The sequence below is a fragment of the Helicoverpa armigera genome, chromosome 15 (genome assembly GCF_030705265.1).
Source record: "Helicoverpa armigera isolate CAAS_96S chromosome 15, ASM3070526v1, whole genome shotgun sequence".
NCBI lineage: Eukaryota > Metazoa > Arthropoda > Insecta > Lepidoptera > Noctuidae > Helicoverpa > Helicoverpa armigera.
In genome coordinates this window covers 218922-245358 of record NC_087134.1, presented here as the reverse complement: position 1 = coordinate 245358, position 26437 = coordinate 218922, and the positions used below count along the sequence as shown (strand labels likewise).

Sequence of the window (26437 nt, the reverse complement as noted above, 5' to 3'; positions counted from 1 at the left end):
AGTGTAAAAATCCCCGAACAAAACCACAAGCAACGGGTTCCTGTCAGACTATTATATATTGATCGTGTCACTTAAGTAGATATAGTTAAATAGACGAAAGACGCACGCGCACTCAGGAGACGAACAGACGCGCGGACGTACGTAGTAAAGTAACTATTTCCTTTTTAAGTATAGAACAAAACGTGTAAATATTAATCAGTGAAGTGTAATGGTAATGGTATTAATATTTTATTGAAAAGTGATAGTCATGTAAGTAGACTAACGGCTGTCCAATATTCAACTTTAGCCCCCTCCAAGTAAAGTAAAATTCTATAGAATTTTGGCAACATCTGTAAATAGCTGCAATTTTTCTTTTGGTTTAAAACCTATGATGTCATGGTGACTGTTGTCTAGTAATGTGATTTTCATCTTTTACTTGTAAGACTCGTGAATCTAGTGAGGTCAATGGTTTGCCGCTGCTCGTGCTAAAAAGTAAACAATGTTAATCTCCGTTAGAAGAAAACTTAAACAAGGGTATCCCTTTTGACAAAAAAATTGTAGGATGGAACCCTTTGGAAAATGAAGAGAATATGTAGACTACGAATAATATTCAAAAAATTATCCCGCACTTAACGATCCCAAATCAAACGAAAAAGAGTCAAATTTGGACTTTGACCATAATAGATATTTCTAGAAAACATAACTAGATTGAGGACGAATGCCAGTCGCTCCATGTAAGATACAAGAACAGCTGCTTCAGGTTAGAATGGAAGCGAACACATATTACATAGTAGGAAAAAAGTTCAAGATGTAGTTCCTATGGGAGATAATGATAAATGGCAGTACTTCATTTTTGTAGCTGAATGCTGAAATAGACACACATAAAAAGGCCAAGTCAAAAATAGCAGTGTTCCATTGTTTTTTATTAAAGAATCAGCTCTTTATTTCCCAGAAAAATAAACTAGGTAGTTGCTAGATCTCACAAACCGGTCCAAAATAAAAGACCCAAGACCAATATCACATGGAAAACCCTATCCAAGTAGGTCTGGAAATCAACCATGACGCAGACTATTACAATAGCTAAACCACCCGTTTACATAGGATAAACTGGTTCATACAAACGTTAATAATAGTGTTTAGTATGTAATAAAAAAATAACACAAATAATTGTACTTTAGATCGCAATGTTCACTGGCTCTGCTCGATCGATCTTACAAAAATGTCTCCATAGAACAAATACCTGGACATAATTAAATACTTGATAGACGCGAGTAACGCGCAGTTACTGTTGATTGGTAGTTACTCGTGTTACAATTAAATAATTGTCGTTTACCTTATTAGCTTAGTTGTAGATACTTCCCTCATTCTTGGGACTGATCTCCGCTTGAACACTTGTGGGATAGTTTATTGCTGAAGGCTGCAGCTGAAGTATAATCCATAATACTTTAATACAAGGCGAACTAATTGTCAGCAGTCAGATAATATCCCTCTTTTATACTATACTTAATGTTCACATACACGTGCACAGCCTCATTCAAAACTTTGTTTTAAATTATTATCATAATCATTTTTATATGTTTTATTTCAGATCAGAACAACAAACTGTGATTATAATTGCACAAAATTGTTGGGACAAACATCCAAACATTAAAACAAAAATACGTAGGTATTCTTGGCCACGTATTCAAACTAGTAATTAACTATATTAAAATCATTGCTGATGCAATTGATAAAAATTCAAAGTTTGATGATAAAGTAAAAGCAAAAGAATCATTTGAAAATGAAGAACTGTTGGAAGTCTATGATGAGCTTGAAGCTGCTGGTGCTGATCTCGCTATGCATACCTCCTCTGATGACACATCCGACGGCACCTGTGCAACTGACGGGTGGTCAGGTTCAGGGGTCAGTGTCTCTAGACGGGTCACACTTGCAATACCTCGGCATACCCTATGCTACCGTTACGCACAGATTCCAAGTAAGTTTGTCAATTATGTCTGTATGGTATACTCAATACTCATAGTATTTTTTGCCCAGCCGGTAATTTCACAGCTTTGATTATCATTGAAAGTCCGTAAATGGTAGCGGGTACTCAATAATGGGTAATTTAAGTGCTAAAAGAAGATGTTTCTAATTACTAATTCAAACTTTCCAGGAAGCTGAACCGAATCCAACATGGGACGGCGTGTTGAACGCTCGCAATGAACACATCAGGTGCAAGCAGCGCTTCATGGGGTCCCGTATCCTCGGCGAGGAGGACTGCCTCACCCTCAATGTATACACCCCTAAGGAGACCAGCGATTCCCCGCTGCCTGTCATGGTGTTCATCCATGGGGGCGGCTTCAGGGACGGCTCCGGATCGCCCTTCGCCTACGGACCCAAGTTCCTCGTCAAACATGGAGTTATCCTAGTTACCCTCAACTACAGAGTCGAAGTCTTAGGATTCCTCTGCCTGGGCATTAAGGAAGCACCCGGCAATGTTGGTATGAAAGACCAAGTCGAAGCTCTCAAATGGGTGCAGAACAATATAAGAGCATTCGGTGGAGACCCCGATAATGTAACTATTTTTGGAGAAAGTGCAGGAGCCGCTTCAGTCAGTTTTCACTTACTGTCTCCGATGTCTAAGGGTTTGTTTCACAGAGCGATCATGCAGAGTGGATCCGCTCTGGCACACTGGGCTTTGCAGTTTGAACCTTTGACCATAGCGAGCCGTCTTGCCGAACAAATGGGATATTCCACAGAAGACCCTGTTGAAATCTACAATTTATTCGCTAACATGACAGCTGAGGATCTGCTTTCCCACCGTGTGCCTCGTAAGAAAGGTGACATCTATAGCTCAGAGATTATATTTGTGCCCTGCATTGAAAAGAAGATACATAATGTAGAACGATTCTTGCCCGACAGCCCTTATAATCTGATTACGGAGGGTAAATATAACAAGGTTCCAGTAATTATTGGATTTAACAACGAAGAAGGTTACTACTTCACTGGCAGAGAAAATGAGACTACTCTGGCCAACGTGAACTTCTATGATGCGCTGCCACGAGACCTAATGTTCCCTACAGATGAGGAAAAGACGAAGACAGCTAAAATGTTCGACGAGCTTTATATGAATGGTGAAAAAATTACTGATAAAAAAGATTCTCTTAGTAAGTTCTCACGCTTCGAAGGTGATGCGATAGTTATTTACCCCGTGGTGGCTACTATGGAGTTGTTCCTGCGCACGTTGAATAAGCCTGTGTTCGCTTATAAGTTCCAATACGATGGTGCTCTGAATTATGCTAAGATGGCGTTAGGCTTTCGTGGCTCCCCGGGCGCCACACACGCAGACGAACTGTTCTACTTATTTAGTTCTCTGGCCTTGCCTGCCAACTTGGAATTCAAGTTCATAAACAAATTCACTGAAATGTGGACCAACTTCGCCAAATACAGGTAATTTTTAAAAACTTGTTTCCTCTTTGGTGACACATTGTGCAAATATCACCCTTAATTGGTTTAGTGTGCCACAATACTTCGTTTTTAATCTTGTAAAAATTAGGCTAATATGGAAAACATATTTTAGGACTCAAGTCTAGGTACTTTAATTGAGCAAATCTGAGTGCACATGTAGAAAATAATTCCCATGAATTCAATGCAAATCGTGTTGAATTCTAAACGAACGTAAACCGTTGAATTTTGTTATAATACAAAATAAAACAACAACATTGCTAAAACTAAATTCTTTTAACACTACAAATTTAATTTGGCGCTAGATGAAAAGTTTTCATATGCACACAGCAAACATTTGTTATGTATTAAACTATTCACAAATTGAAGCACCGAGATGAACGAGTGAATGAATTAAACCTCGCTACAGAGAATGAAATAATAAATGCAATGTTATGCAAGATTTGATGAAACAATAATTTAAGAATTGCCACTTGTTCTATCAAATTAATTTAATTCCCTATTTCTTGTCTTCCAGCAACCCCACTCCACCATCATCATCGATCTTGCCACAATGGGATGCAGCAGAGCTCCCGGAGCCCAAGCTGATGGTGATAGACAAGGTACTGTCCATGGCGCCGATATGGGAGGACAACACCCATGCTCTGCAGTTGTGGAACACCACTTATGCAAAGTATAGGAAAACGAGGCCAGAAAAACGCGTTCTTCTTAGTATTAAGAAAACTTTCCAGTTAAGTATAGGAAAGTCGTAACTGAAATAAATATCAAAGATAGTTGTTACTGTGTTACATGATTGGCAAAATTAACATTCAGAACCAATTTTCATTGTAAGTTGATGAAATCCCACAGTGATCGTTTTAACATTAATTTCTTGGTGTTATTGACCAATAACTTTTGAACGTGAGTCACAAAAATCGTGCAGAAGTAAATGACGTAGGTGAGTACGTATTAAAGAGTTCTGACATTAATAAACGTAAACTATTGAGTGCCATTGATTATAACGACAAGTAAATTATGTATTTGAAAACTCCTGAAATGACTAATAATATTGAATTGCTTGTTCTGAAGTTGCAATGTCTACTGTACAAATTGTGAATAAAATTGGTGATAATACAATCGGAACATATTTTATTTAGCACCTTCCTTATACTTACTACGTATTAAGTTCTGTACATGACTTCATTTCACATACATAGCCCAGCATATCACAGTTGGGCAACAGTTAGGCACATCAAATATTTCATTGCTGCAAACAGGTAAACTCGTAGTTCACAGACAAATACTACTCTGTCTAATTTAAATTGTCATAGTAACCAAAAAATCCTCAAATAAAAACACAAACAAAAGTTTCCCGTCCGATTATATTAATTAGCAAGTTGCGGTAAAACCGTGTCAGTGAAGTCGCCCGGTGGACGTCGCGCGCGCATTCTCGCGACGATCAGACGCGCGCGCGTACGCCTTCGTACTGCGCTGGGAAAATTAACTGTCTCCTCTCACTCTTACACAATCCAATATCAACTCTAATTATATAACAACACGTGTGAATTTCAATCTGTGAAGTTTTACAAGAAAAGTGGAATAGTTTTAATAGTTCTGTGACATGTGACAGTCATGTAAGTAGGCTAAATAGTCACAACTTGTGTGTTGCATTATAATGACATAGTGGCCGTTATCTAGCAATGTGATTTGCATCTTATTTCGTCCGTGTAAGGCTAATTGTTGATTGATAAGATGCGTGGTGCTCGTGAATCTAGTGAGGTCAATGGTAATACAGCTCGTGCTAAAAAGTAAACAATGTTAAACGCCGGTACTTGGAGATTTTTTAACTAATATTTATTTTGTTTAAATGTCATTAGGTGACTTTTTAAAAAACCCATAATCTTCAAAATCGTATTATAAACCTTTCAATGCTTTTTCATTTCAAAAGAGATGTGCGATGTCAACTCAATATTCTCAAATGTACGATTATTATCTTTGTTTACCGTAAAGGGCATCAAGGCCTAATAACCCTGCCAACATAATTCAATACATTTGACTCATACCTACGAATACCAAAAAAATGCAACATTTGGAAGATAACTAAGGGATATTTCTGCTAACTACTTAAACTTTCTAAAATTGTAAACACACTTTTTTAATCACTACAATTGTTTACAAAAATTATTGCACCATACCATCCCAATAACCAATTAGTTGAATTAGATCATCATATCATTAAAAGTGATAGAATCTCGAACTCCAAACATCGTATTATAAACATATACATAAGTCCGTCGGGTTTTTTGTAAGCTAAAACTTGTTTTGCAATGTATCGCGGGTCATTGCTCTGAGCAATGTTCACTTAACCCAGAAGTAAGCAAAAATTTATAAAATATTGGATCAAATCAACAATTCATGTATCCGTGGCAAAAATTATAATAAAACTTAACCGGCATCCTAAAAATACACGTAACTTGTAAAACAACCAGGTGTTACGACATTGACGGGTCAAGTGAGATGACTTTGACCTTAAGAAGTGGGTATTTCTAGAATACATAATAAAGCTTCTCAACATTGTAAAATTAAAACAGAAAACTGCTTCTTTTTCAATTAAAACAAGTTTTCTCGAACATGAATATCCATTAAGGGATTACCAAACTGAATTAAATATCAAAAACCAACTAGTTAAAACCGATCTTTAAAATTAAATAATATGATTATAGCTCTGCTGCCCAATATACGATAATTTAGTTAATTTTAGATTTTTTCGATAGAGATATTATTAAATACCTATTTTATTGACTTCTCTCCTCATTGTTTAAGGGTACCATCTCAATAATCTTGTTAGCACTAATGAGGTCAACCAATTTAAACAGCTGATTAAGTAGAGTTAAACTTCAACCATTATCCAATTAAGTTCATTTCAGAAACTAGTTTAAGGTATAAAGTTCTCTGAATTCCATAGGCGGCCGCGTAGGTTATTTATTCATAATTTTCTAGAACCTTATCATCAATAAGATCAAATTCCTGATTGGAACTAACAAGAAAATGACTCTGCTTATTAATTTTCTGTGACTGAATACTAAAATAAACACAGACAACCATACCTATAGAACTAGCTTAACATTTTTATTTTGTTTCAGATCAATATACAAAAGCACAACAAAATGGATTATAATGATTCCACAAAGTCAAACCCAAGATCTAGACGTTATACCCTCTAAAACCTTGAATAAATATCGTCAAACTAGTCGTCTTACTAAAAACGCATAGTCATCACTTATGCACAATGTGACATTCTAGTGACTCAAAACCAATGTTGACATTATTGGTGATAATTAGAAGAAGTACTAATGTAGATGCAACGATAGATGATATAGAATAGTTTGAGAATGAAAACCTATTTGAAATGGCTGACGAGTTGGAAGCTGCTGGTGCTGACCTCGCTATGGATGGCTCCGCTGGTGCCGCAGCCGACGGTACCCGTGCAGCTGACGGGAGGCCAGGCTCGAGGGTCGGTGTCTCCAGATGGGTTACATTTGCAATACCTCGGCATACCCTATGCTACCGTTAAGCATAGGTTTCAAGTAAGTTCTAAACTTCATTCAGTATTATCATCTTCTTCTTGCTAGTTTTATTTTCAGTGTGCCCAAAATGAGCTTTTTTGTCCTAATATGGTCCTCTAATGTCTGAATGCTTTTCCTTCATATCATCTTTCTCAAAATTCATCCTTTCTAGTTGTATTCATTTTTAAAACCAAAATACTCAATAATACCAATTAAGCATCGTCGCCAGTCATATTAATCCTTATTGGTCTGAAGTATTCAGAAACAATTATAGCAGTTCCAGTGAAGGGCAGTAATAGTCCACGTTAATGATGCAGGTTACGACGCCGCGGTCACTAATCTACTTGTGATTGCTTCTAATCACACCCTGTACCGGAGTGTTGGCTAATTGTCGCGATACATTTTTAATGAAATGTCACAGTCAGTCATAACTGTTATCGTAGGTCCTTAAGTGTTAATAGGTCCAATTAATAACTAAAATATAAAATACTGTGCTCAAAGTTCATTCTCAATTAATGCACAAAATATTTTCAACTTTCCAGCCAGCTGAACCAAATCCAACATGGGAAGGCGTATTCGACGCTCGTAATGAACACATCAGGTGCAAGCAGCGTTTCTCCGGCTCCCGAATCCTCGGTGAGGAGGACTGCCTCACCCTCAACGTGTACACCCCCATGGAGACCAGGGACTCCCTGCTGCCCGTCATGGTGTTCATCCATGGAGGGGGCTTCAGGGACGGCTCCGGATCCCCTTTCGCCTACGGGCCCAAGTTCCTCGTCAAACATCGAATTATCCTAGTTACCTTCAACTACAGAGTCGAAGTCCTAGGATTTCTCTGCCTGGGCATTAAGGAAGCACCCGGCAATGTTGGTATGAAAGACCAAGTCGAAGCTCTTAAGTGGGTGCGGAACAATATAAGAGCTTTCGGAGGAGATCCCGACAATGTAACTATTTTTGGAGAAAGTGCAGGAGCTTCTTCAGTCAGTTATCACTTGCTGTCTCCAATGTCTAAAGGTTTGTTCAACAAAGCGATCATGCAGAGTGGCTCCGCGCTGGCCCATTGGTCTGTGCAGTTTGAACCTTTGACCATAGCGAGCCGTCTTGCCAAACAAATGGGATATTCCACAGATGACCCTGTTGAAATCTACAACTTATTCGCCAATAGGACAGCCGAGGACCTACTGTCCCACCGTGTGCCTCGTAAGAAAGGCGATGCCATAATCTCAGAAAACGTATTTGTGCCCTGCATTGAAAAGAAGATACATAATGTAGAACGGTTCTTGCCTGATAGTCCTTACAATCTGATTACGGAAGGTAAATATAACAAGGTTCCAATAATTATTGGATTTAATGACGAGGAAGGTTACTACTTCATTGGCAGAGAAAATGAGACTACTCTGGCCAACGTGAACTTCTATGACGCGCTACCACGAGACCTGACGTTCCCTACGAATGAGGAAAAGTTGAAAACGGCTAAAATGTTTGACGAGCTGTACATGGGTGGTGAGAAATTGACCAAAGAAAAAGATTCCCTTAGGAAGCTGTCACGTTTCCAAGGTGATGCGAGTATAATTTACCCTGTGGTGGCTACTATTGACTTGTTCTTACGCACGTTGAATGAGCCTGTGTTCGCTTATAAGTTCCAATACGATGGGTTCTTGAACTACGCTAAGTTGGCATTCGGTTTCCGCGACTCCCCGGGCGCCACCCATGCTGATGAGCTGTTCTACTTGTTCAGCTCCCTGACCTTGCCTGCCACCTTGGAACTTACATTCATAGACAAATTCGCCGAACTGTGGACCAACTTTGCCAAACACGGGTAAGTCCTATGAACTTGTTGCTTCTTTCATATTCATATTCATATTTATTTGCATACCATAAAGTGAAAAAGATGTTACAAGGGGCTTAAAGCTAGGTACATATTATGGACCCTGTTAGGGCACAGCAAAAGAAGGCCAAAATTCTCTATTCTTTGGTTTAATACTAGAATACTTTATAATAAATTCAAAATGTACTCTAAAATTATTTTACTCTTGAAGATGTAGACTAAAAACATGAATCCAATGAAGGCCAAACCAGTGTTGTCTCAACGGATGTCAACAATATTCTGTTATGCTATGATTAGTTTTATTTACCAGCCTTATTTCTTTTCTAATTTAAAATACTGCTTGTTCCAGCAATCCCACTCCACCATCATCATCAATGTTGCCACAATGGGAGGCAGCAAAGCTCCCGGAGCCCAAGCTGATGGTGATAGACTTTGAACTGTCCATGGCGCCGATATGGGGGGGCAACACCCATGCTCTGCAGCTGTGGAACACCACTTATGCAAAGTATAGGAAAACGAGACCAGAAGAAAAAGACTTTCTACTTGGTGTTGACAAAACTTAACATTTACCGAGTTTAGAATATTCGTAATATAAATATAACTGACTGAGATAATGATTAGACAATTTCATTATAAAAAATAAATACTATTTAAATCGAATGTTAGTTTTACATGAAGAAATATCACAGTGATGGTTTTTTTTTTAATTAATCTTAATTTATTGGCCAATAATGCTAACGCGTGAGGTACAAAAATCGTGCAGAACCAACAGCCGAATGCATGAATGTTCTTATTGGAAAGATTGCACGTCAACGTTTTTTTAAAGCCACTAAAATGCTTGATGTTGCCATTGCGGCTTGCCTTGCTTACGGCTTGCCGTTATAATAACATAAGTTTTAATGTCTAGTTTTGGACCAAAATGGAGTGTAAATAGTAAAACTAAATAAAGGTGAATATGATACTTAAATAAACACTTCGTTTAAGAACCTGAGGAAACTTCTGACACTAGATGGTTACCTACAGGATTGGATTATCATCATTGTCCTCCTGCCCCTTATCCCAATTTTAGTTAGAGTCGGCCACAGGGTTGGCTCCTCTTCCTTTCGTACGCATGTACAGCAGATTAGTACCCAGTATGAAGCTAAGTAGACCATACTTGTACAACCCATGAGGAACTGCACGAGATGGTAAATCACGTATGACCACAGATTACTGCGATATGACCTGCAAGGACATTCACCTCAATTTCACATAAATTACGTGGTCTGTAGGACAATTTGGTATTTCCTGCGTTCAGGATGTGGTTTTGTCTCCTTCTATTTATGATCGTTACTTTCTCTAAAAACACACTGACCTTCATGATTCTCAAAATAAACTGCTGTTACTTTTAAGTTAATTCATCATATGCCTTGCATTTTCCTAAATATGTTCATGTAGGATTCCACTCTCCGGATGCAGCTAAACGCCAATGTTTTACACACAACCAAAATCCGAAAAAAATGCAACAATACAACATTAGAGCCGAATTTCAGTATCGCAAACCAACAAAACAAATGAACATTCGAAATCCTCATTCGTTTGCTATTACTCAACTCCTTTGTTGTTCGCTGCAGTGAGCACCAATCGGTGCAGTAGGCATCAATGTCGCGGAGTGGGTCCTACAACGCACGTGGGTATTACGTAACCATTGATAACTCCGTCCCTTCCACCTGCGCCTATTGTCAAACAGCCTTCGTTGTGAAAGCCGTCGTATCACGCCGATGGCCAAAGTCGCGAGACTCGCGCGCAAGTGATAACGTGCGACGCGTGCGCATTCTTATTCCAATAGTTACGATCTTCCAAGACGATGCGCGAAAAATACAACCATGATCCTTCAGTGTTGTTGCACAAATGTTGAAGTGATGAGTTGGTGGAGAAAAAGGTGTGTGTTTGTTTGTGTGCCAATATTTGTAATGGTATAGTGGTTAAATGTAACGATTTGTGCGTGTTGCAACTCAAATACTAGTGAGTGCAGCCGGCGTGTACTGGTTCCACATGCGATGAGCCGATAATGCTATTAACTTTTCATTACTTTCTTGTCAACGTTTCTTCATACTTGAATCTTGGTAGATGAGCATTTGAATCTTGTCCATCGACAGTGGTACACACATACATACCTACTAATTATAAGTGTTGTTAAACTAGTTTACATCGCCATACATAATGCATGGTTATTGCATTTTCTAATCATAACTTAAGTTTCTACTTACGCTTTCTTTTACAACAGATTAATGAACTTAACTAGGTGAATGTTAAGCCCTTGGTAGGCTTGCGTTAATACTATTTTAAGTGCTTTTGTGGTCTACTGGTATTGAGGACTGACTTGGTTACCTATTTAAGGCCAGGATTTTGTGATGAGCAAAAGGACAAAATAACTTCGCAGCCTTGATCATTACCATCAAAATGTAGGTCAATAACAATAAATAGTGATACTTGCTTTAACCGAGCCGATAGAAAGGTTTATCTTATAAAATTAAATCCATGGTTAATAGTAGTTAGATATACTAGCTTTCCAAGTCCTTACGAGCGAGACGTCCTACCCATTAGCTAACAGGAAACGCATCCGTTCAGCGCTAATCAAACAATACATCGATACATCAACTGTTATGATATCTTCGCTATTATCGGCAGGACTGCCACATAATCTAAGATCAGTCTAAAAAAAACTACAATTATCTCGCATGTAAAACAATTAAGACACACCATCTTTATGCCTAAACCTAGTCTAATACGCTAGCAAACTACTAACCGGCATTGTGGTTATCGAATTAACTAAACTAAGATTAACTATGAAGTTGACAAACCGGTTATCGCGAACTGTTGACTGAGTAATGTTATTGAACATCACACATGATCAAATATTCACGGAATTATTGAAGGTCGATAGTTTCGAAGCGTTCTATTATATTGATGGCTGTTCGCAAGGACAACCTTCAGCTGATGGTGTAAGGTCACGAGTTAGTAGGTCAAGCAGTAATAATAATCCTACTGCATACAGAATTTAAATTTTGTTGATACTGTTTCGTAGGTTCATACATAATTGACACACGAAGCAAGGCAGGTGGATCTGATTGTCTAGCTGAACAAAACAGAAAAGCCATAGCTTGATGAAGACTGGTATGGATTCGAGCTTTCTTCTTTAAATCCTCTCAGAATGTAGCCGTTCAAATAACTAAACGATGATCCAGTGCAAAGTTTATCATGAATAGTGAACTGGGTTATAAGGACATCATAGTCAGTTCGCTGCATTGTATGTGTGTCAGTGTCGTACAAATAGACCACAGATAACGACAAACACTATCTGCCAGTGCTACGGAAGTGGATGCTGCCAATGACGAAAGAGCTTAAGTCACAAAAATGGAATCAAGAATCATTCGCTAATAAACATAGATGAGAGTGCAAGTACTCTCAAACAGACTACCAAATGAAACTATTCGCCGAAAAGTGTAATTGCTCTGACCATTAAACTACAGGTAGCTAGTGGACCCCCTTGTCAATGCTTCTAAACTCAAGGTAATGGTTATTATCGTGATGATGGTAAACATGTAAACAAAACGACAGAAATGTTTAATACTAAAATCGCAAATTATTTATATTTGGTACTTCTTCTACTTAATAGGACGAAGTGAAGATAACCTCGGCGCATCTAAAATAGCCTATTTTAATAAATAATGATCGGATTGGTCGGAAATCTGATATGATATAGTGCATTCTGCAATCTTATGGACGTAGCCTTGACCTGATGTTGCAACTCCGCAGACATTGACACACTTAATTTTAAGTATAAAGTTAATAAGCTTGAGAATGTATAAAATTCTCTAATTTATTGGACCTATTAAATATGCAAGGACATGAATGAAAATGTCAAGAGGAATGTGTATATTGAACAGATAAAGTGAGAAATGGGTATAGGTAAGAGAGGGAGTTTGAAACTGGCAAGAGAGAGAAGCTATGAAACCAACAGTCGTGTAGTATGGCATATGGAGAGAAGATACAAAATGTCTAGAAAGAACGTCACTTGTGCCAAAACATCAGGCAGAAAAGTATGGAAGAGATAGACATGCTACACGCACATTTTCTAAATCCAAATGAAATTGGAATAAGGGCAGGAGAGTTACCGAAATAATTTGTGTGAAACTTAAAGCATGCGAAATAGAAATTCCAAAAGTTTCAAATAGTATTATTTTTGCTTCAATAGTAGAGTAGGATTAAAACCAATAAAACGTTTTATTCCACTGCTTATATGATAATGAAGGGTCAATGTTCGTAGAAATAATGAAATGTTTTAATTGCACGTGTCAATGAAGGTGTAAGTAGCGATTACTTGACAACTTACTTATAAGTGTATTGTTGCCAGCCTTTTAGTATCTGTAGATTTGGGAGTACCTGAACCATTATTTCCACATATTACTCGTGATGATAAACGCGCGGCCCATCACGTAGACGGTTAAAAGAAACTTGTATTAAACGAGCTGTTACATAAACATAAGTAACTAAAGTTACTTCGGAATTAATTCGTGGGTCAAACTAACCCATTTTTCCCATTTGCATACCACTAGGTGAGTATTAAGGTACCCATACTAATTTCATTAAACTTTAGACATTGATGGATTGTTGCAATATGTTCGATAAATACGTGTGATTGTCAGAAGCAAAGATTTCGCCATTTCCTACTAAATAATAATCGCAGGCAGGAAACATTATAGGACAAATTGTTTTCATTTCAGTCTTACAATTCAAAAAAAAACGGGCAAGGTATCGAATAATTATTGTTTCACAAGGTAACATTTACTTGAGATTCGATTAATGTGTAGTTATAAAAACTATTCTTGGAAATACATATGGTATGCCTATGTGTCAGCTTATAAAATCAATTTAAGTGGACTGGATATGATAAAGACAGAAAAACCTATAAAATAGCTAGGTTTGTCGAGCAAGGAGTCAAAGACACCATAGCGTAGTAGAATTAAAACAATGCATTAATTATTACCGGCGCGGGTCCGTAGCGCGCTGTTTATACTCGGTCAATTAATTAGCCAGGACTCCTACAGGCTTCCTTTATCATTTTATTGCAGTTAAATACTGGTTTTTTTTTTAGATTTCTAGTTGTAGTTCTTGTTTTCAATTTTATGGGGTTTTCTGAGGACTTACTGCTAACATCGTAGTAGGTGATATTTATTTTTATCCATGAGTGGGAAGTAGTTCCCTCAGGTTGTGGGTGACACCGCGGGCGGAAGTTTACATATTTAGTCAGCACGTATAAGCTTATCTTTAACCAACGCCTATTTTTATTTAGTTCTCAGCCTCTGGCTGTCGGCCTTAATGCAAAAAGTTAAGGTTATCTCAAAAGTCTTGACCTAAGATATGCTTGTCAATTGCTTAAATGTCTCCAAAAAATTGTATGTCTGAGTACTCGGCCCAAAATCACACAAACTATCCATTTATATTTCTTTAAATGTTTTTTAATTAAAATAAAAAATTAAGAAGGAACGAAAGAAACTTAATAATTATTATTCTTTCGTTCCTTTTTTCAATAGCCTTACAAGGTTTGTGCATATATCTGTGGTTTCGCAGCTTACAAATGGCTAAACTGATTTGTATTTATTACGATCACAATAATATTTACATAGAGTTGTTTTACTATTTTGGACCTCTTACGAATAGTTTAGTTTTCTACATACACAAAACAGCTTAAAAACATTATCTACATACTTATGCAAAAATCTCCAACTTACACTAAAACAGAAAATAAAAGTTTAATAAATCACCGCTTGTTTTTCCAATTTTCCGCAGCTTCGCAAAGTGGCCATGAAAAATATTAGTAACATAAGTACCTTAAATAAAATAAGGGTTTTATTTACCTACAGTTTATGTGGAGACATTAACATTTTGCTAGTACCTAGTTCCGACGTCATATTACGTGCCTTCAGTGGCAAGTGTACGAGGTTCGCAACAGTAGTAGACCACAGAGGTGCGCGCGCGCAAGTTACGCCGCAGTTATCTAGTGCAAAAGAAGATTATTTCGTACTTTTATATATTTATGTGGGACAAGAATTTAGGTGAGTCAGATGATTCCATATTATATTTATTTATTTCAATATTGCTGTTTTTTTTATATATTTTTTAATTATTTGACTTGATTTTACGTGATGAACTAGGCTAAAATTGGCAAGATGACACAAATTGTAGGGAAAAATAAATGGGTAAATAGAGGAGGCCTGTGCCCAGCAGTGGGACGATAAAAAGGCTGTAACAATATTATTATTACCTACACGATAGTTAAAAGTAACCCGTGACTGTCGTATCACGTTTTGTTTTCGTCAACTTAAACGAATTAAAATGTCATGCCTACCAACATAAATTATATACATGCGTCATAGTCGTAAACCAAATAATTAATTAATTATAAAACAATATAACCATTTTAAACTTTTTTACAAAAAAATAAAACTGACTTCATTGATAAAACTAAAACCTTTTCCTAACTTTGACAAATATTATTCTGAAGTCATTTCAGTCAAACGAGAGATAATCGTGCACAAACAGGTACAATTAAAAAGTTTAACATGTAGATTTAGTTTTGAAGTAAAGAGTGTATGAAAATCTTTCCATAAAAGGAAATTCGAAATAATAATTCCTGAAATAGAGACTACATAGTTTACATAGAGTGGTCTGAAAGGTGACGTTAAATCTATATACTTTATGCTTAGTTAAAGTCACATAACGCCAAGTGTGTTCCGCGTATTTTTTTGTGGTTTTCGAGTTGTTTTCGATTTCTATGGTTTTATTTCCACCTGTGCGACTTGAAATCGCAAAAAATAATTCTACAAGACTTTTTGCTCACGTTTTTGTTGTAATATGAACGTTACTAAATTTCCCGTTATACCGTAAAATTATAACTTTGTATATTATGGTAAATAAATGAAAATCGATCTCAGTGGCGTGCACTTGGAGAGGCCTATGTCCAGCAGTGGACTGCGATAGGCTGATGATGATGATGATGATGATGATGATGATGATATTATGGTATTTGTATTTATGGCTTCCCACAACTTGTGGTACATCTCCTACCCGAATACATGTTTTACTTGTAATCTTTACTAATATTATTAATACAAAAGTACTCTGAATCGCTTTCATGACAAAACTACAGAATCGATTTATCCGGGAGTAGTTATATTAGATTCCAACGGGAACCGCGGGAATCAGCTAGTCTACCCTAATTTTCTAAAACATAAACGCTAGTTATCTCAAGTAAACAATTCTATAAACCTAATAGATAATTCTGTGATTAATATTATGAACCGGCTCTATCAGGTATGTCAGTAAATTGTCACAATTACTAGAAACTGAATTCATACACATGCACTCGTGGTGAATACCAGTTTACCTCCAACCACACTATTATCGTAAATGCTACTTTATTCCGTGCGAAGTTCATAAAGTTTTTATAAGTACTAGGACTTATAAAAAAGTACTACCTTTAAACTACGACATTACCCAGAATAAAACTTAATGGTCAAAATGCCACGGTGAGTTTGTTTTATTGTTGATAGCCAGAATACTGAAGCTAAGCAAAAAGTTTTATGGAGATAGGTAATATTTGAGATCAATTCGTCACACAAATATGCATACATTGTTTATAATTACTGAAATTCACAGTCACTATCACAGTTTCCTTTAAAAGTGTTCTTTTAAAAGTAACAAAAATTAAATTAAATTTCTTACCTATTCCTCTAAAAAATACAGCAACACTGTACTTAGTATACTTCTCATTACAATAAACTACTCTTAAAAACCAGAAGCAGGTTTGTTTAACGAGGAAATTACAAGAAATAGTTTTAACATGAAAATCAACTAAGATTAGTCAAGAACGCGGCAAAATCGCATTCTGTCAAACTATAACATGTCTTGTCACAATGACGTTCGAAAAAAGAATCTTCCAAGCATAGATGCACGGCTGAATGGCGAGGTGTCTATGGTCGCTCGTCTCTGCTGCCCTCTTTGTAACTACTGGCCATAGATATAATATTACTAAACAAGATTGCGCACGCTCAAAATATATATTTACGAAAATGAACTCTATTCTAACGCAATAAGGTACTAAATTGGTTGCATAATACACAGAGGCAAATCCAAGCCGAGAGGGATAGTTCGAACGGAGGCTGTTTGTCTCTTTCTAACACCTTGCCAGCATAAAAAAATGTTGTGATCAAAAGTTTTGTCTTCCCAAAAAACAATTGAATCACTTATATTTTTATCTTATTTTAACAATTGTAAGTCAACAAATTAATAACAATCGCATTCATTTATTCGTATTTATTATTAAAACATAAACAACATACATTTTTATTTTGCTTTTTTTTATTTTCTAGCGGTAACCCTGAACATTCTTGGCGCGTAATCAGCATTTAAAATTTTGTTTAGATTTTTTGTATTAAATCAATTTAAACTATTAAAATAGTGAAAAAGTGTTGCGTTTATACTTGTAAAAGTGAATCCTATGGGGGTTGCAGTATATCGTTCCACAGGTTAGCTAATTAACATTTTCGTAAATCAAACAACTAGGGTGCCCATGAATTCTTGTAATGAGTCAAAATATGGGTGATGGTTTTTAAAACTGTTGTACTATTGTTATAGCTTCCCAAAAAATGAAGGAAGGCGACATAAATGGCTTAGCAGTCTATATGTGAAGCAAAAATACAAAAAAAACAGTCTTCACTTCGAATCTTCCTGCTTTTATACGGCTAATTCCCGCTAATTTTTAAAAGCAGATATTAGTATCTTAAGGTCACAAACTGAGTAAGTTAAAACTTCAATACCAATCTGTGTTTAATAATCTTAGCAAATTCGGATTTGTCTCACATAGCTTAATCTCATAGTCACCCTATTAGAAAGGGACAAACAGCCTCGGTACTAACTGTTTCACTCGGCTCGTTTTTTGGGTATAGGTGCGCAGTCCTGTTTACTAATATTATGTCTATGCTACTGGCAGCTAACACTACAGAATAAATATTTATAAGTATTGCCTTGAACTCTCCGTTTTGTTTTTAAGCCTGTACTTACTTGAATTTTTTTTTTCGAAATTTCTGGAATTGGATATTATAAAGACTACTAAATTAGAAAATGACGAATATGAACTGTGGTCAGTACGAGCAGCACACGAGGCTCAAAATAAAAATATTATCATCAGCATTTTGATTGTTCCATATCTCTTTCATACAGATAAACAATGAGTGTTTTTCAAAACGTGTGCTCAAGGCAGGTTGACGATTGCTGACTTTTCAAGTCCAGGTTTCCTCGAGATGTCACAATGTTACTTGTTTTACCTGGAATCGAACTGCTTTAAACACTAGTGTTTGACATGTGTTCAAGAAAATTCTGCATGGGATTTTCAACACATGTCAAACGTCTGTCTTAACTTTTTGTAAATAACAACAACATCTATACTAATATTATAAAAAGGAAAACTTTGTTTGTTTGTTTGTTTGGTTGTAATGGATAAACTCAAAAACTACAGGACCGATTTTAAATATTCTTTCACCATTAGAAAGCTATATTATCTGCGAGTAACATAGGCTATATTTTATCCCGGTGCGGGCAGCAGTTCCCACGGGACGTGGGTGAAACCGCGTGAAAACGGCTAGTTAAAAATAACAGTACTTCATATTCTTTGAAATGGTGTAAATTCTTTGTTGTCGTGTTTCCAGCGTGATGAAGTGGGTGGTGCTGTGGTCGCTGCTGGCGGCGCGCGTGCTGCATCAGCCGACGCAGCCGGTGCGCACGCGCAGCGGCCTCGTGCGCGGTGCTGTCTCCCGCGACGGCAAGCTCTTCCAGTACTTCGGCATCCCTTACGCGACTGTTGATGAGAGTAACCGCTTCCAGGTGAGATTTATTTCATGTTAGTTTGTAGAAGTAGGTATAAAGTACTTAATATGTATAGTCTATAAATGTAAATATTATTCATTCACACTTACATCATCTCAAACTAATTGAAGCCTGCGCAACTTAAAATATAAATGTAGGTACATATATTATGTATAAACAATATACTTTTCTATAAATAAAATACCTACAGTGCACAGTAAATAAACTCTAAGAATATTCTAGGCGGTACTTAAGGGGTAGTTCACATCGTTATAGATCGGAACTCACATAGTTGACGGAACTTATCAACTACATAGTTATAAGCCGGGTTACCGACAGTTAGACAACAGTTAGGTCTGTAACCTATATACTGCTGTCCAGCATCAAACAAAAGCAACAGATTGAAGTTCGAAGGAGTAAAGTTTTGACTGACAGGGATAAACATGACTTTCACAGACTGTGTGTCTTTTTAGATGCATGTATAATTTAGTTTTATGCGGGAAATCATAATTCAACCGTCAATTTTTATTTCAATAGATTTATTTGCATTTTCAAACTATTTTAGGATTTTGATTTAGGTATACACCACATTCACAAATACCATTTTAATGAATATTCATGAAATTTATTTTTATACATTGTGTTGCATATGATTTATGAGGCAATCAACTATATAACGTTTATCAAATATGCATTTAATAATTCAATGTCAAAATGATATTTACCAAAATAAAATATGTTAGTAAAAATAATAGCAATTAGAGACAGCCATGAACCAACCAGTTTATTGCACACATTAATTAACAATTAGCTTCCTATGTTGTATCTTAAATATTATATTTTTAAATACTTTTCTGTCTAGATATAGAAGTTAGGTACATACATATTTATATTCTCATATAAATCTACCAAACTAGCCAATCTAACTTCCATATTCCATTACATACTAGTCTTAATTTTCTCAACTACACGTATACCAACCCAACTACCATATCACTCATTTCAGATGAACTACCTCGCTTAGAACTATACCAAGACATTTTGGTTACTCATAAATAGATTTTCTACAAATGTCATCAACGTAGATTTAGTTAAGGTAAACAAAACAATCTCATTCATTGACCACTCGTCTTAAACAAACGAGTTCAAGGCCATATTCAATTAAACTCGTTCTATACTGCATCTGGTCTTTATATTTATTACTCGTTAATATCTAGCACTGTATTATAAGTCTAGAATTTTAAATAGACTAGTGTCCAGTACTTATTCGGTCAGTCATGGCAAACCAGCACCTATGTACGTGTCAAGGTGACTGCATAAGGTAGGTATTAATTGAGCACCAGACAGACCTTGATTGATTTACAAATACAACTGCACGTGTAATGCAACTGCATATTTCGGCAATAATGTAGCTTGTTGAACACGTGAGCGCTCCATCTAGCTGCAAGGTTGCATTGCTTCATGTAGAACTGCATTCAGAGATACAAGGACAGGCCAGTGCCTGTCGAAACACAATAACTGAAGATGATAGCTTTAATATATAAGTCCATTAAATGTATGTAGTCACTTCAGGAGTAGGTACTCTTGTTTCCTTCTTACCATAAACAAGTCATTAAACTTCGCTGCCTGTACGAGCGTCTATTTTTAACTATTTTATAGCAGGACTGGTCGGACCTTCATTACTCGAGATTATCTGTAAATGCAGCCACGGTGGTTAAAGTAAAAACCCAGTGACGTACAATGTTCTTTTTTAACAAAAAAGATAATTCCCGACAAGCAGTACTGGCTATGGAAAAAAAGAATTATTGCCTCGATTACCTTGGAACAGAACAGAGCTTCTTGACATTAACTTTAAACTTGACTAAAGCTTTACAACATAAGGAAGTGGAACGAAATAAATATCATCGTGGTCCTACAAAATTTCGAGTCCAGATTTTCAAAGTAAGATAAGTGTGAGGTCACACAACACACATTAAAGGCGTGGTTGTTCCACCAACGCCTTGACAGACCTTCACCCGCTGGCCATAAACCTTCAGATTATGGAAGCGGACGCGCAGTTTCACAAAACATGATTTCATGCACTTATGTCATTGTGTGCAGTGACTGCGTTTATATTATACAATTTAACATGTCAATACTATATTTCAGCTCCGGTTTAGCTGCACAATAAGCATCTGAGTTTTTTTAAGATTTGGTTTTAAGATCAAAATTGACATTCAATATTTATTTATTTATTCTCTGGTATTGTGTATAATGTTCAAGGATATAGAAAGTGTTGTATATAATTTACCCAAACTTAAAATGTCAATACTGACTCGAGGTCAACATCCTCATTACATGAAAGGTTTACTTCCCCGAACTTAAATAAATTACAATGAGAAACCATATTACTAGTTCATATGAAATGCCCATTTATTTTTTGGAAATTATTTTGATTTATTCTGAGACTTTGTGGACTTTATAATTTACATTATTTGTTACAATTTTCAGGCGCCGCTGCCACCTCCGACATGGACGGGAATCTTCGAGGCTGTCGACGAAAACACGTGGTGTCCTCAGAACTCCGGCGGCATCCCCATCGGAGAACCGAACTGCTTGAAGCTCAACGTGTACACGCCGGTGCACATCACCAAACCTCTCCCCGTCATGGTGTTCATCCACGGAGGATGCTTCTTCAGCGGCACCGGGTCACCATTCCTCTACGGCGGCGACTTCTTGGCAGAAAATGACGTCGTATTCGTGGGCATTAATTATAGACTCAGTGTCGAAGGTTTCCTATGCCTCGGTATCAAAGAAGCTCCAGGTAATGCCGGATTAAAGGACCAAATAGCTGCCTTGAAGTGGATACAGGAGAATATCGAAGCTTTCGGTGGAAATCCCAACGATGTGACGCTATTTGGTGAAAGTGCTGGTGCCGTGTCCACTTCCCTCATGATTCTGTCGCCTGCTGCTACGGGATTATTCCATAAAGCGATCCTTCAGAGTGGATCTTCATTGGCGCCGTGGGCACTTCAGCATGACCCTATCGGAGCAGCTAGCGCTCTAGTCAGAAAATTAGGATACAATACCAAAGACCCCAAAGAAATTCACAGTATTCTAGCTAGTAAAACACCCAAAGAAATTCTTAATGTTATTAGAAAATATGAAGACAAATTCTGTCTTGCTGAAAAAGATCTGTTCGTTCCATGTGTGGAAAAACCATTAGAGGGAGTGGAGCCAGTCGTGACAGAGTACCCCGCAGATATCATCAGATCTGGCAACTACACCAAAGTGCCTATGATTATTGGCTACACGGACAAAGAAGGCATTTACTTTGTAGGAGCAGACTATGGCACCAGTATTAAAAATAATTCTGATGCAATAAATCCTTTGAACACGTTGCAATCTGATTTAGATTTTCCGAGCGAGTTGGACAAGAACTGCACAGCTGAGGTGATAAAGCGTCATTACTTCTCATCTTACGAGGAAAACTTGATATTGAACATGGTGGATCTATACTCTGATGTTCACATAAAATTCCCGCTGGTGTTGGAGTCGGAGCTGTATGCCATGACGACAGACCAGCCCATATATTACTATCTGTTCCGATACGATGGGCTCAGAAACATGCCGAAGATAATCTCAGGGTTCTGGAACGTGGTGCAGGGCGCGTCGCACGCTGACGAGCTGTTCTACCTGTTCAAGCCTCACGGGTTCCCGCTGCTGCACGCCGCGGAGAAGCACATGATCAGCCGGATGGTCACCATGTGGACTAACTTCGCTAAATACACGTAAGTTTGCTTCAAACCCTACTATTATTCTACAGGAACATTCGTACTTGGGTCAGTCACGTTTAACCTCCAAAATACCTACGTCTTAATTAATCCTAAAACAAATTATTCTTCAAGTAATGATAAAATCTATTAACCTCTACGAATGCTTAGCATGTTTAATTTATTGTTAATGATTTGTAATCCGATCTAGTAAACAATCGAAGCGGAAAACAACTCGCGTGTTAAGTGCCTGCCTCATTATGTTCGATAGTCATTTTCCATTGATACAAGAAATGAAAACTACAGATGATTAAGATAAATGGTTGCGTCAGAATCCGGGTGAAATCGTAGCAAACGAATAGTATGGACAATAAGGATGTAGTGCGAGCCGCATATTATTCGTGGATTTGAACAATTTGATCGCGCGGCCTCATTGTCCGCCGTCGCCATGCGCGTCACGTCGGGATCATAATAAACCGTTCAGTAAATATTTAATTTGTATGCAAACTGCGCTTTACACTGCAATAGTCATCTCTGCGGCGCGCTATGTTGTAATTACTATAAAAAAGCAATAGCATTATTGTAAACTATTTAATGAGATTTTAAAATTAATTTTGCTACAGGGTTGATTTTTATTTGTCTGTAGTGACTGATTATTATTATTAAAAAAATGTATTTTACTGTAACCGCTAGAACCGCTAATAACTACTGCATCCTATTAATACAAAGAAAATTATGAAATGAATTACTGTAAAATGAAATGCCATTACCAAAATTGACCTGCGGACAATTGCCTCTTTCTCCTCACACACATCTCACATAAAACACTCATATTTTCTACATTAAACTTGTACCTGATGATTTCAGAGACCCCACTCCTCACCCATCTCGTCTGACTCCGTTCCGCTGGCGTCCGTCGCGGCAGGCGAACCCTCGCGCGCTCATCATCGACGCCCGGGTGTCCGTCGCGCCGCTGTGGGAGGAGGCGTCCGTCAAGCTGTGGAACGACACCTACAACAAGTACAGGAGGAAACATTACGGGGCTCAGCAGTTCCAATACTATGATGATCTGGTTTCTTTTAATAGTTTCCATTAGATTTTGAAAATATACCTCTTTTTGTCAGGCTCAAGTTATAGGAGATCTATTTTCCTAGATCAAAATGATGTGTACTACATCTTTATCTTTCACTTATCTAAACGAGAACAATGGAAAATATTTTTTTTGAAGTAGTCTGAGGATGTTATGAAATCCCTACGTCTCATCAATGTTGCCTTTAGAATATCATCAAGAATTATTTTCTGTCGAGTTGTGAAAACCTTTTCTCACAGTTTATCTCGATTACAAACTCTTACTTGATTATGAATTATCGATGTGGACATTGGTCAAATGCACGACCTTAAACTGAAGCTTTGGGGCCTGACTTTAGCTGTTGTAAATATTGTAAATAATATTTAAGTAAATTGTAAGTTTAATAAGATAATTTTAGTTTTGGGGAGGTAAAAGAGGTGACAGGAAAGGGAATGGCGTGGGAACATCTCGATCTCTAGTCTAGATCAGAGAGGGAAAATTAAGCTTTATATAATTTGCACTACTGTTTATTATTATTTTTTATTTATTTATTTTATTTTATTTTTTATTAATATTACTGTTACAACAAGAAAACTGATAAATTAAGCAAGCTGTTTGTTCAGAATGAGTTTTTCAGAGGCGTTGCTTTTGTATCAGGAAAAATAATACACAATCGCGTACCTGAGCTAGAAAAACTAAATCTCTCTGGCTAAAATATAAGGCTATTTTTATTCTTATTTATTTATTTTAATTAAAACGAATGAATATCGTATCGTTATATTATAATTAGGTTGAACCTCCATAATTTTGTTTAGTTACGCTTGATCTAAACTGTTCATAAATCTCGGCAATTTCTGAAAACTTTTTTTAATTTTTTATTTGGAAATCGAATTCTTGCATAACCTAATGCTTTTTAAATACATAGTAGAAATATTATTAACTTTCTTTTTTGTTTTGATTTAGAACAAGCGCAAATAAAAAAGGTTCAGTTGAATTATTTTTAGTAATAAGTTAGTAAGTTTGTGTGTGGTGATAAAAATCTAGTCTAATGAAGTCGACTAGTTTTCTAGTGAGAAACAATTGCAATAATAAGCTAAGTAAACGTACAGAGATAGGTTTCATACCCATGTGAGTTGTAAGTTAAATATATATAATCTTTACAATTTGCTGGTTGAATTGGTTAGATGACATTATTGTGATTTTTGGTGTGATATTAAAATAATAAATGTGTACCTACATAAAGAGTCATTACTTATTTCAACAATGTGTATTCAACATGCTCTTTTATTGGATAAATATTCAGTGTTTGCTGATCAGACGAACAACGTTTATGTACATGATAATTGCGTAAAACATTCCTCACATATCGTGGGTTTCATTACAAAATATTTGTGTTCAGTAAACATCTTTAATGTACTTACCTACCTACATTACTTAGCCCTTAAAGGAAAACTTTCTTTATTATAAACTAAAATTAGTACCTAAGTAAGTTACGGAAAAAACCTTTAACGCTGTTATGAACCTTTGCGACATTCATTAGATGATTTTCGCTGAGAAGAACCACTGAAAGTTCGGTACAGATATTGTCGCATATTTTTATCTAAGTATTTCCTTCAACAGACAGCTAGTTGAAAGGAATAAGACTATATTAGCCACTAGTCTGTCCACTATTTGCCACCGAGGCGTGTAGACGTGTAGCACGCTTGTTTGTCCAGATATGTACATCTGAATGCAACAACCCTACTGCTGATGTCTGCCGATAATACTTACAAAGCAATAGAGGCGGCTGGGTAACGAAAAAATAACATTTCCTTAGAAATTATCACATCGATAGCCTACCAAGCTTCTAAATTACTACACTTATCATGATTTCAGAGAAAAAAAAATACATGCTTTAAAAATAACTAAACTAGATTCTATTTTTCAATTTTATCAAGTTATAAATATTTTAAATATAACTTCAAAGAAACAATAGGCCTATACGTAGCATTAAAGACCTCTTAAATGTTCTTTAAATCCGCCGAGTCTACGGCATGATTTGTTCTACAGCATGATTTAATGAAAAGCAAATAGGTGGTATCCGCTGCAGTGTAATAGGGCTGACTGACCCTCAGGTATTTGCGAGGGCCCGCGGGCTCTAATTGAGCCCTGTCGGCTGTCCAGGGATTGTTTGATCTTATAATGTATTGATACACCTCAGCTGTGGCCGGACGGACTGAATAGCACGGTGGACGTAAGGAAGCAATTGCTGTGTTTTTCTTGCGGTGTAAAAAGAGATTAAGGTGGGCTTTCAATCAATTTATTTAAATAAATTAATAAGGACATAATAATTTATAACTTGCTTGCTTTTAAGAAGATTTCTTTGCAACACGAAGTTTTATCTGTGCCTTTTTGTAAAGCGGTACTAGAAAACAAAGAGCAACTACTAAGTAAGCAATAGGATAACTATCAATTGTGTTCAAGTGCAATAAAAACGCGGCAACTCCGCGAGACAGACGCAGGCTAGCCCGAGCGAATCCTCCGGATCGCCGCCGAGGGAACTAATAAAGATAACGGAGCTTGCTTCAGCAATTTAAAATGAGCAATAAACGAAAATACTTACAAGTTTGTTGCATTGTAGTGGTTGCTGCCGCCATGTCATGGTGGCAGTTGCGCCATGCTAAGCCATGTGTTGTGAAACTGTTGGTAAACCCGTGTCGGCAATGTAAACTTAATCTGCCTTCCGTAATCTAAAAATTCAAAAACCTAATCTAACACAATACTTATTTCAGTGGAATTAATGAGTAACAACCAAAGACTATAAAACCACTTGACTGCGCATACAGTGCCCCGACGCTCGCCAAACGTTAGTGGTTATTTACATTATGGTAACCACCATTTGAGGAAAACTTATTGAAGGTGAACTTGACAGTAT

At 36.9% G+C, this 26437-nt stretch overlaps 3 protein-coding genes across 6 annotated transcripts; all 3 read left to right on the top strand.

Annotated features, from left to right (window-relative positions):
• Positions 1-99: 99 nt before the first annotated feature.
• LOC110376310 (cholinesterase 2) lies at positions 100-4539 on the top strand. Of its 3 annotated transcripts, none has more exons than XM_049845416.2 (4): positions 100-249; positions 1568-1954; positions 2132-3408; positions 3941-4539. In XM_049845416.2, the coding sequence occupies exons 2-4, from the start codon at positions 1760-1762 to the stop codon at positions 4173-4175; spliced, it is 1707 nt and encodes a 568-aa protein (XP_049701373.2). In that variant the 5' UTR covers positions 100-249; positions 1568-1759; the 3' UTR covers positions 4176-4539. The 3 variants fall into 3 exon arrangements, with proteins under 3 accessions (XP_049701373.2, XP_063894357.1, XP_063894356.1); XM_064038287.1 differs by having other exon boundaries at positions 119-137; XM_064038286.1 differs by having other exon boundaries at positions 191-211.
• A 281-nt stretch (positions 4540-4820) lies between these two features.
• On the top strand, positions 4821-9456 carry LOC135116590 (esterase FE4-like). The gene is made up of 4 exons (XM_064037989.1): positions 4821-5036; positions 6546-6989; positions 7511-8787; positions 9146-9456. Exons 2-4 carry the CDS (start codon positions 6795-6797, stop codon positions 9357-9359), a joined length of 1686 nt encoding a protein of 561 aa, XP_063894059.1. The 5' UTR covers positions 4821-5036; positions 6546-6794; the 3' UTR covers positions 9360-9456.
• A 1070-nt stretch (positions 9457-10526) lies between these two features.
• LOC110376301 (juvenile hormone esterase) lies at positions 10527-24785 on the top strand. 2 transcript variants are annotated; one of them, XM_049845409.2, is made up of 4 exons: positions 10527-10717; positions 18546-18720; positions 21193-22472; positions 23322-24785. In XM_049845409.2, exons 1-4 carry the CDS (start codon positions 10662-10664, stop codon positions 23548-23550), a joined length of 1740 nt encoding a protein of 579 aa, XP_049701366.2. In that variant the 5' UTR covers positions 10527-10661; the 3' UTR covers positions 23551-24785. The 2 variants fall into 2 exon arrangements, with proteins under 2 accessions (XP_049701366.2, XP_049701367.2); XM_049845410.2 differs by lacking the exon at positions 10527-10717 and adding an exon at positions 14629-14894.
• Positions 24786-26437: the final 1652 nt, after the last annotated feature.

What these genes read in the sequence shown, in the direction of transcription:
- LOC110376310 (XM_049845416.2), top strand. Translation starts at nt 1,760, where the DNA reads ATGAAGAACTGTTGGAAGTCTATGATGAGCTTGAAGCTGCTGGTGCTG. An exon ending in CCGTTACGCACAGATTCCAA is followed by an intron (nt 1,955 to 2,131) that starts GTAAGTTTGTCA and finishes CAAACTTTCCAG; the next exon opens with GAAGCTGAACCGAATCCAAC. An exon ending in ACCAACTTCGCCAAATACAG is followed by an intron (nt 3,409 to 3,940) that starts GTAATTTTTAAA and finishes CTTGTCTTCCAG; the next exon opens with CAACCCCACTCCACCATCAT.
- LOC135116590 (XM_064037989.1), top strand. Translation starts at nt 6,795, where the DNA reads ATGAAAACCTATTTGAAATGGCTGACGAGTTGGAAGCTGCTGGTGCTG. An exon ending in CCGTTAAGCATAGGTTTCAA is followed by an intron (nt 6,990 to 7,510) that starts GTAAGTTCTAAA and finishes TCAACTTTCCAG; the next exon opens with CCAGCTGAACCAAATCCAAC. An exon ending in ACCAACTTTGCCAAACACGG is followed by an intron (nt 8,788 to 9,145) that starts GTAAGTCCTATG and finishes TGCTTGTTCCAG; the next exon opens with CAATCCCACTCCACCATCAT.
- LOC110376301 (XM_049845410.2), top strand. Translation starts at nt 14,644, where the DNA reads ATGAAAAATATTAGTAACATAAGTACCTTAAATAAAATAAGGGTTTTA. An exon ending in ATGAGAGTAACCGCTTCCAG is followed by an intron (nt 18,721 to 21,192) that starts GTGAGATTTATT and finishes TACAATTTTCAG; the next exon opens with GCGCCGCTGCCACCTCCGAC. An exon ending in ACTAACTTCGCTAAATACAC is followed by an intron (nt 22,473 to 23,321) that starts GTAAGTTTGCTT and finishes TGATGATTTCAG; the next exon opens with AGACCCCACTCCTCACCCAT.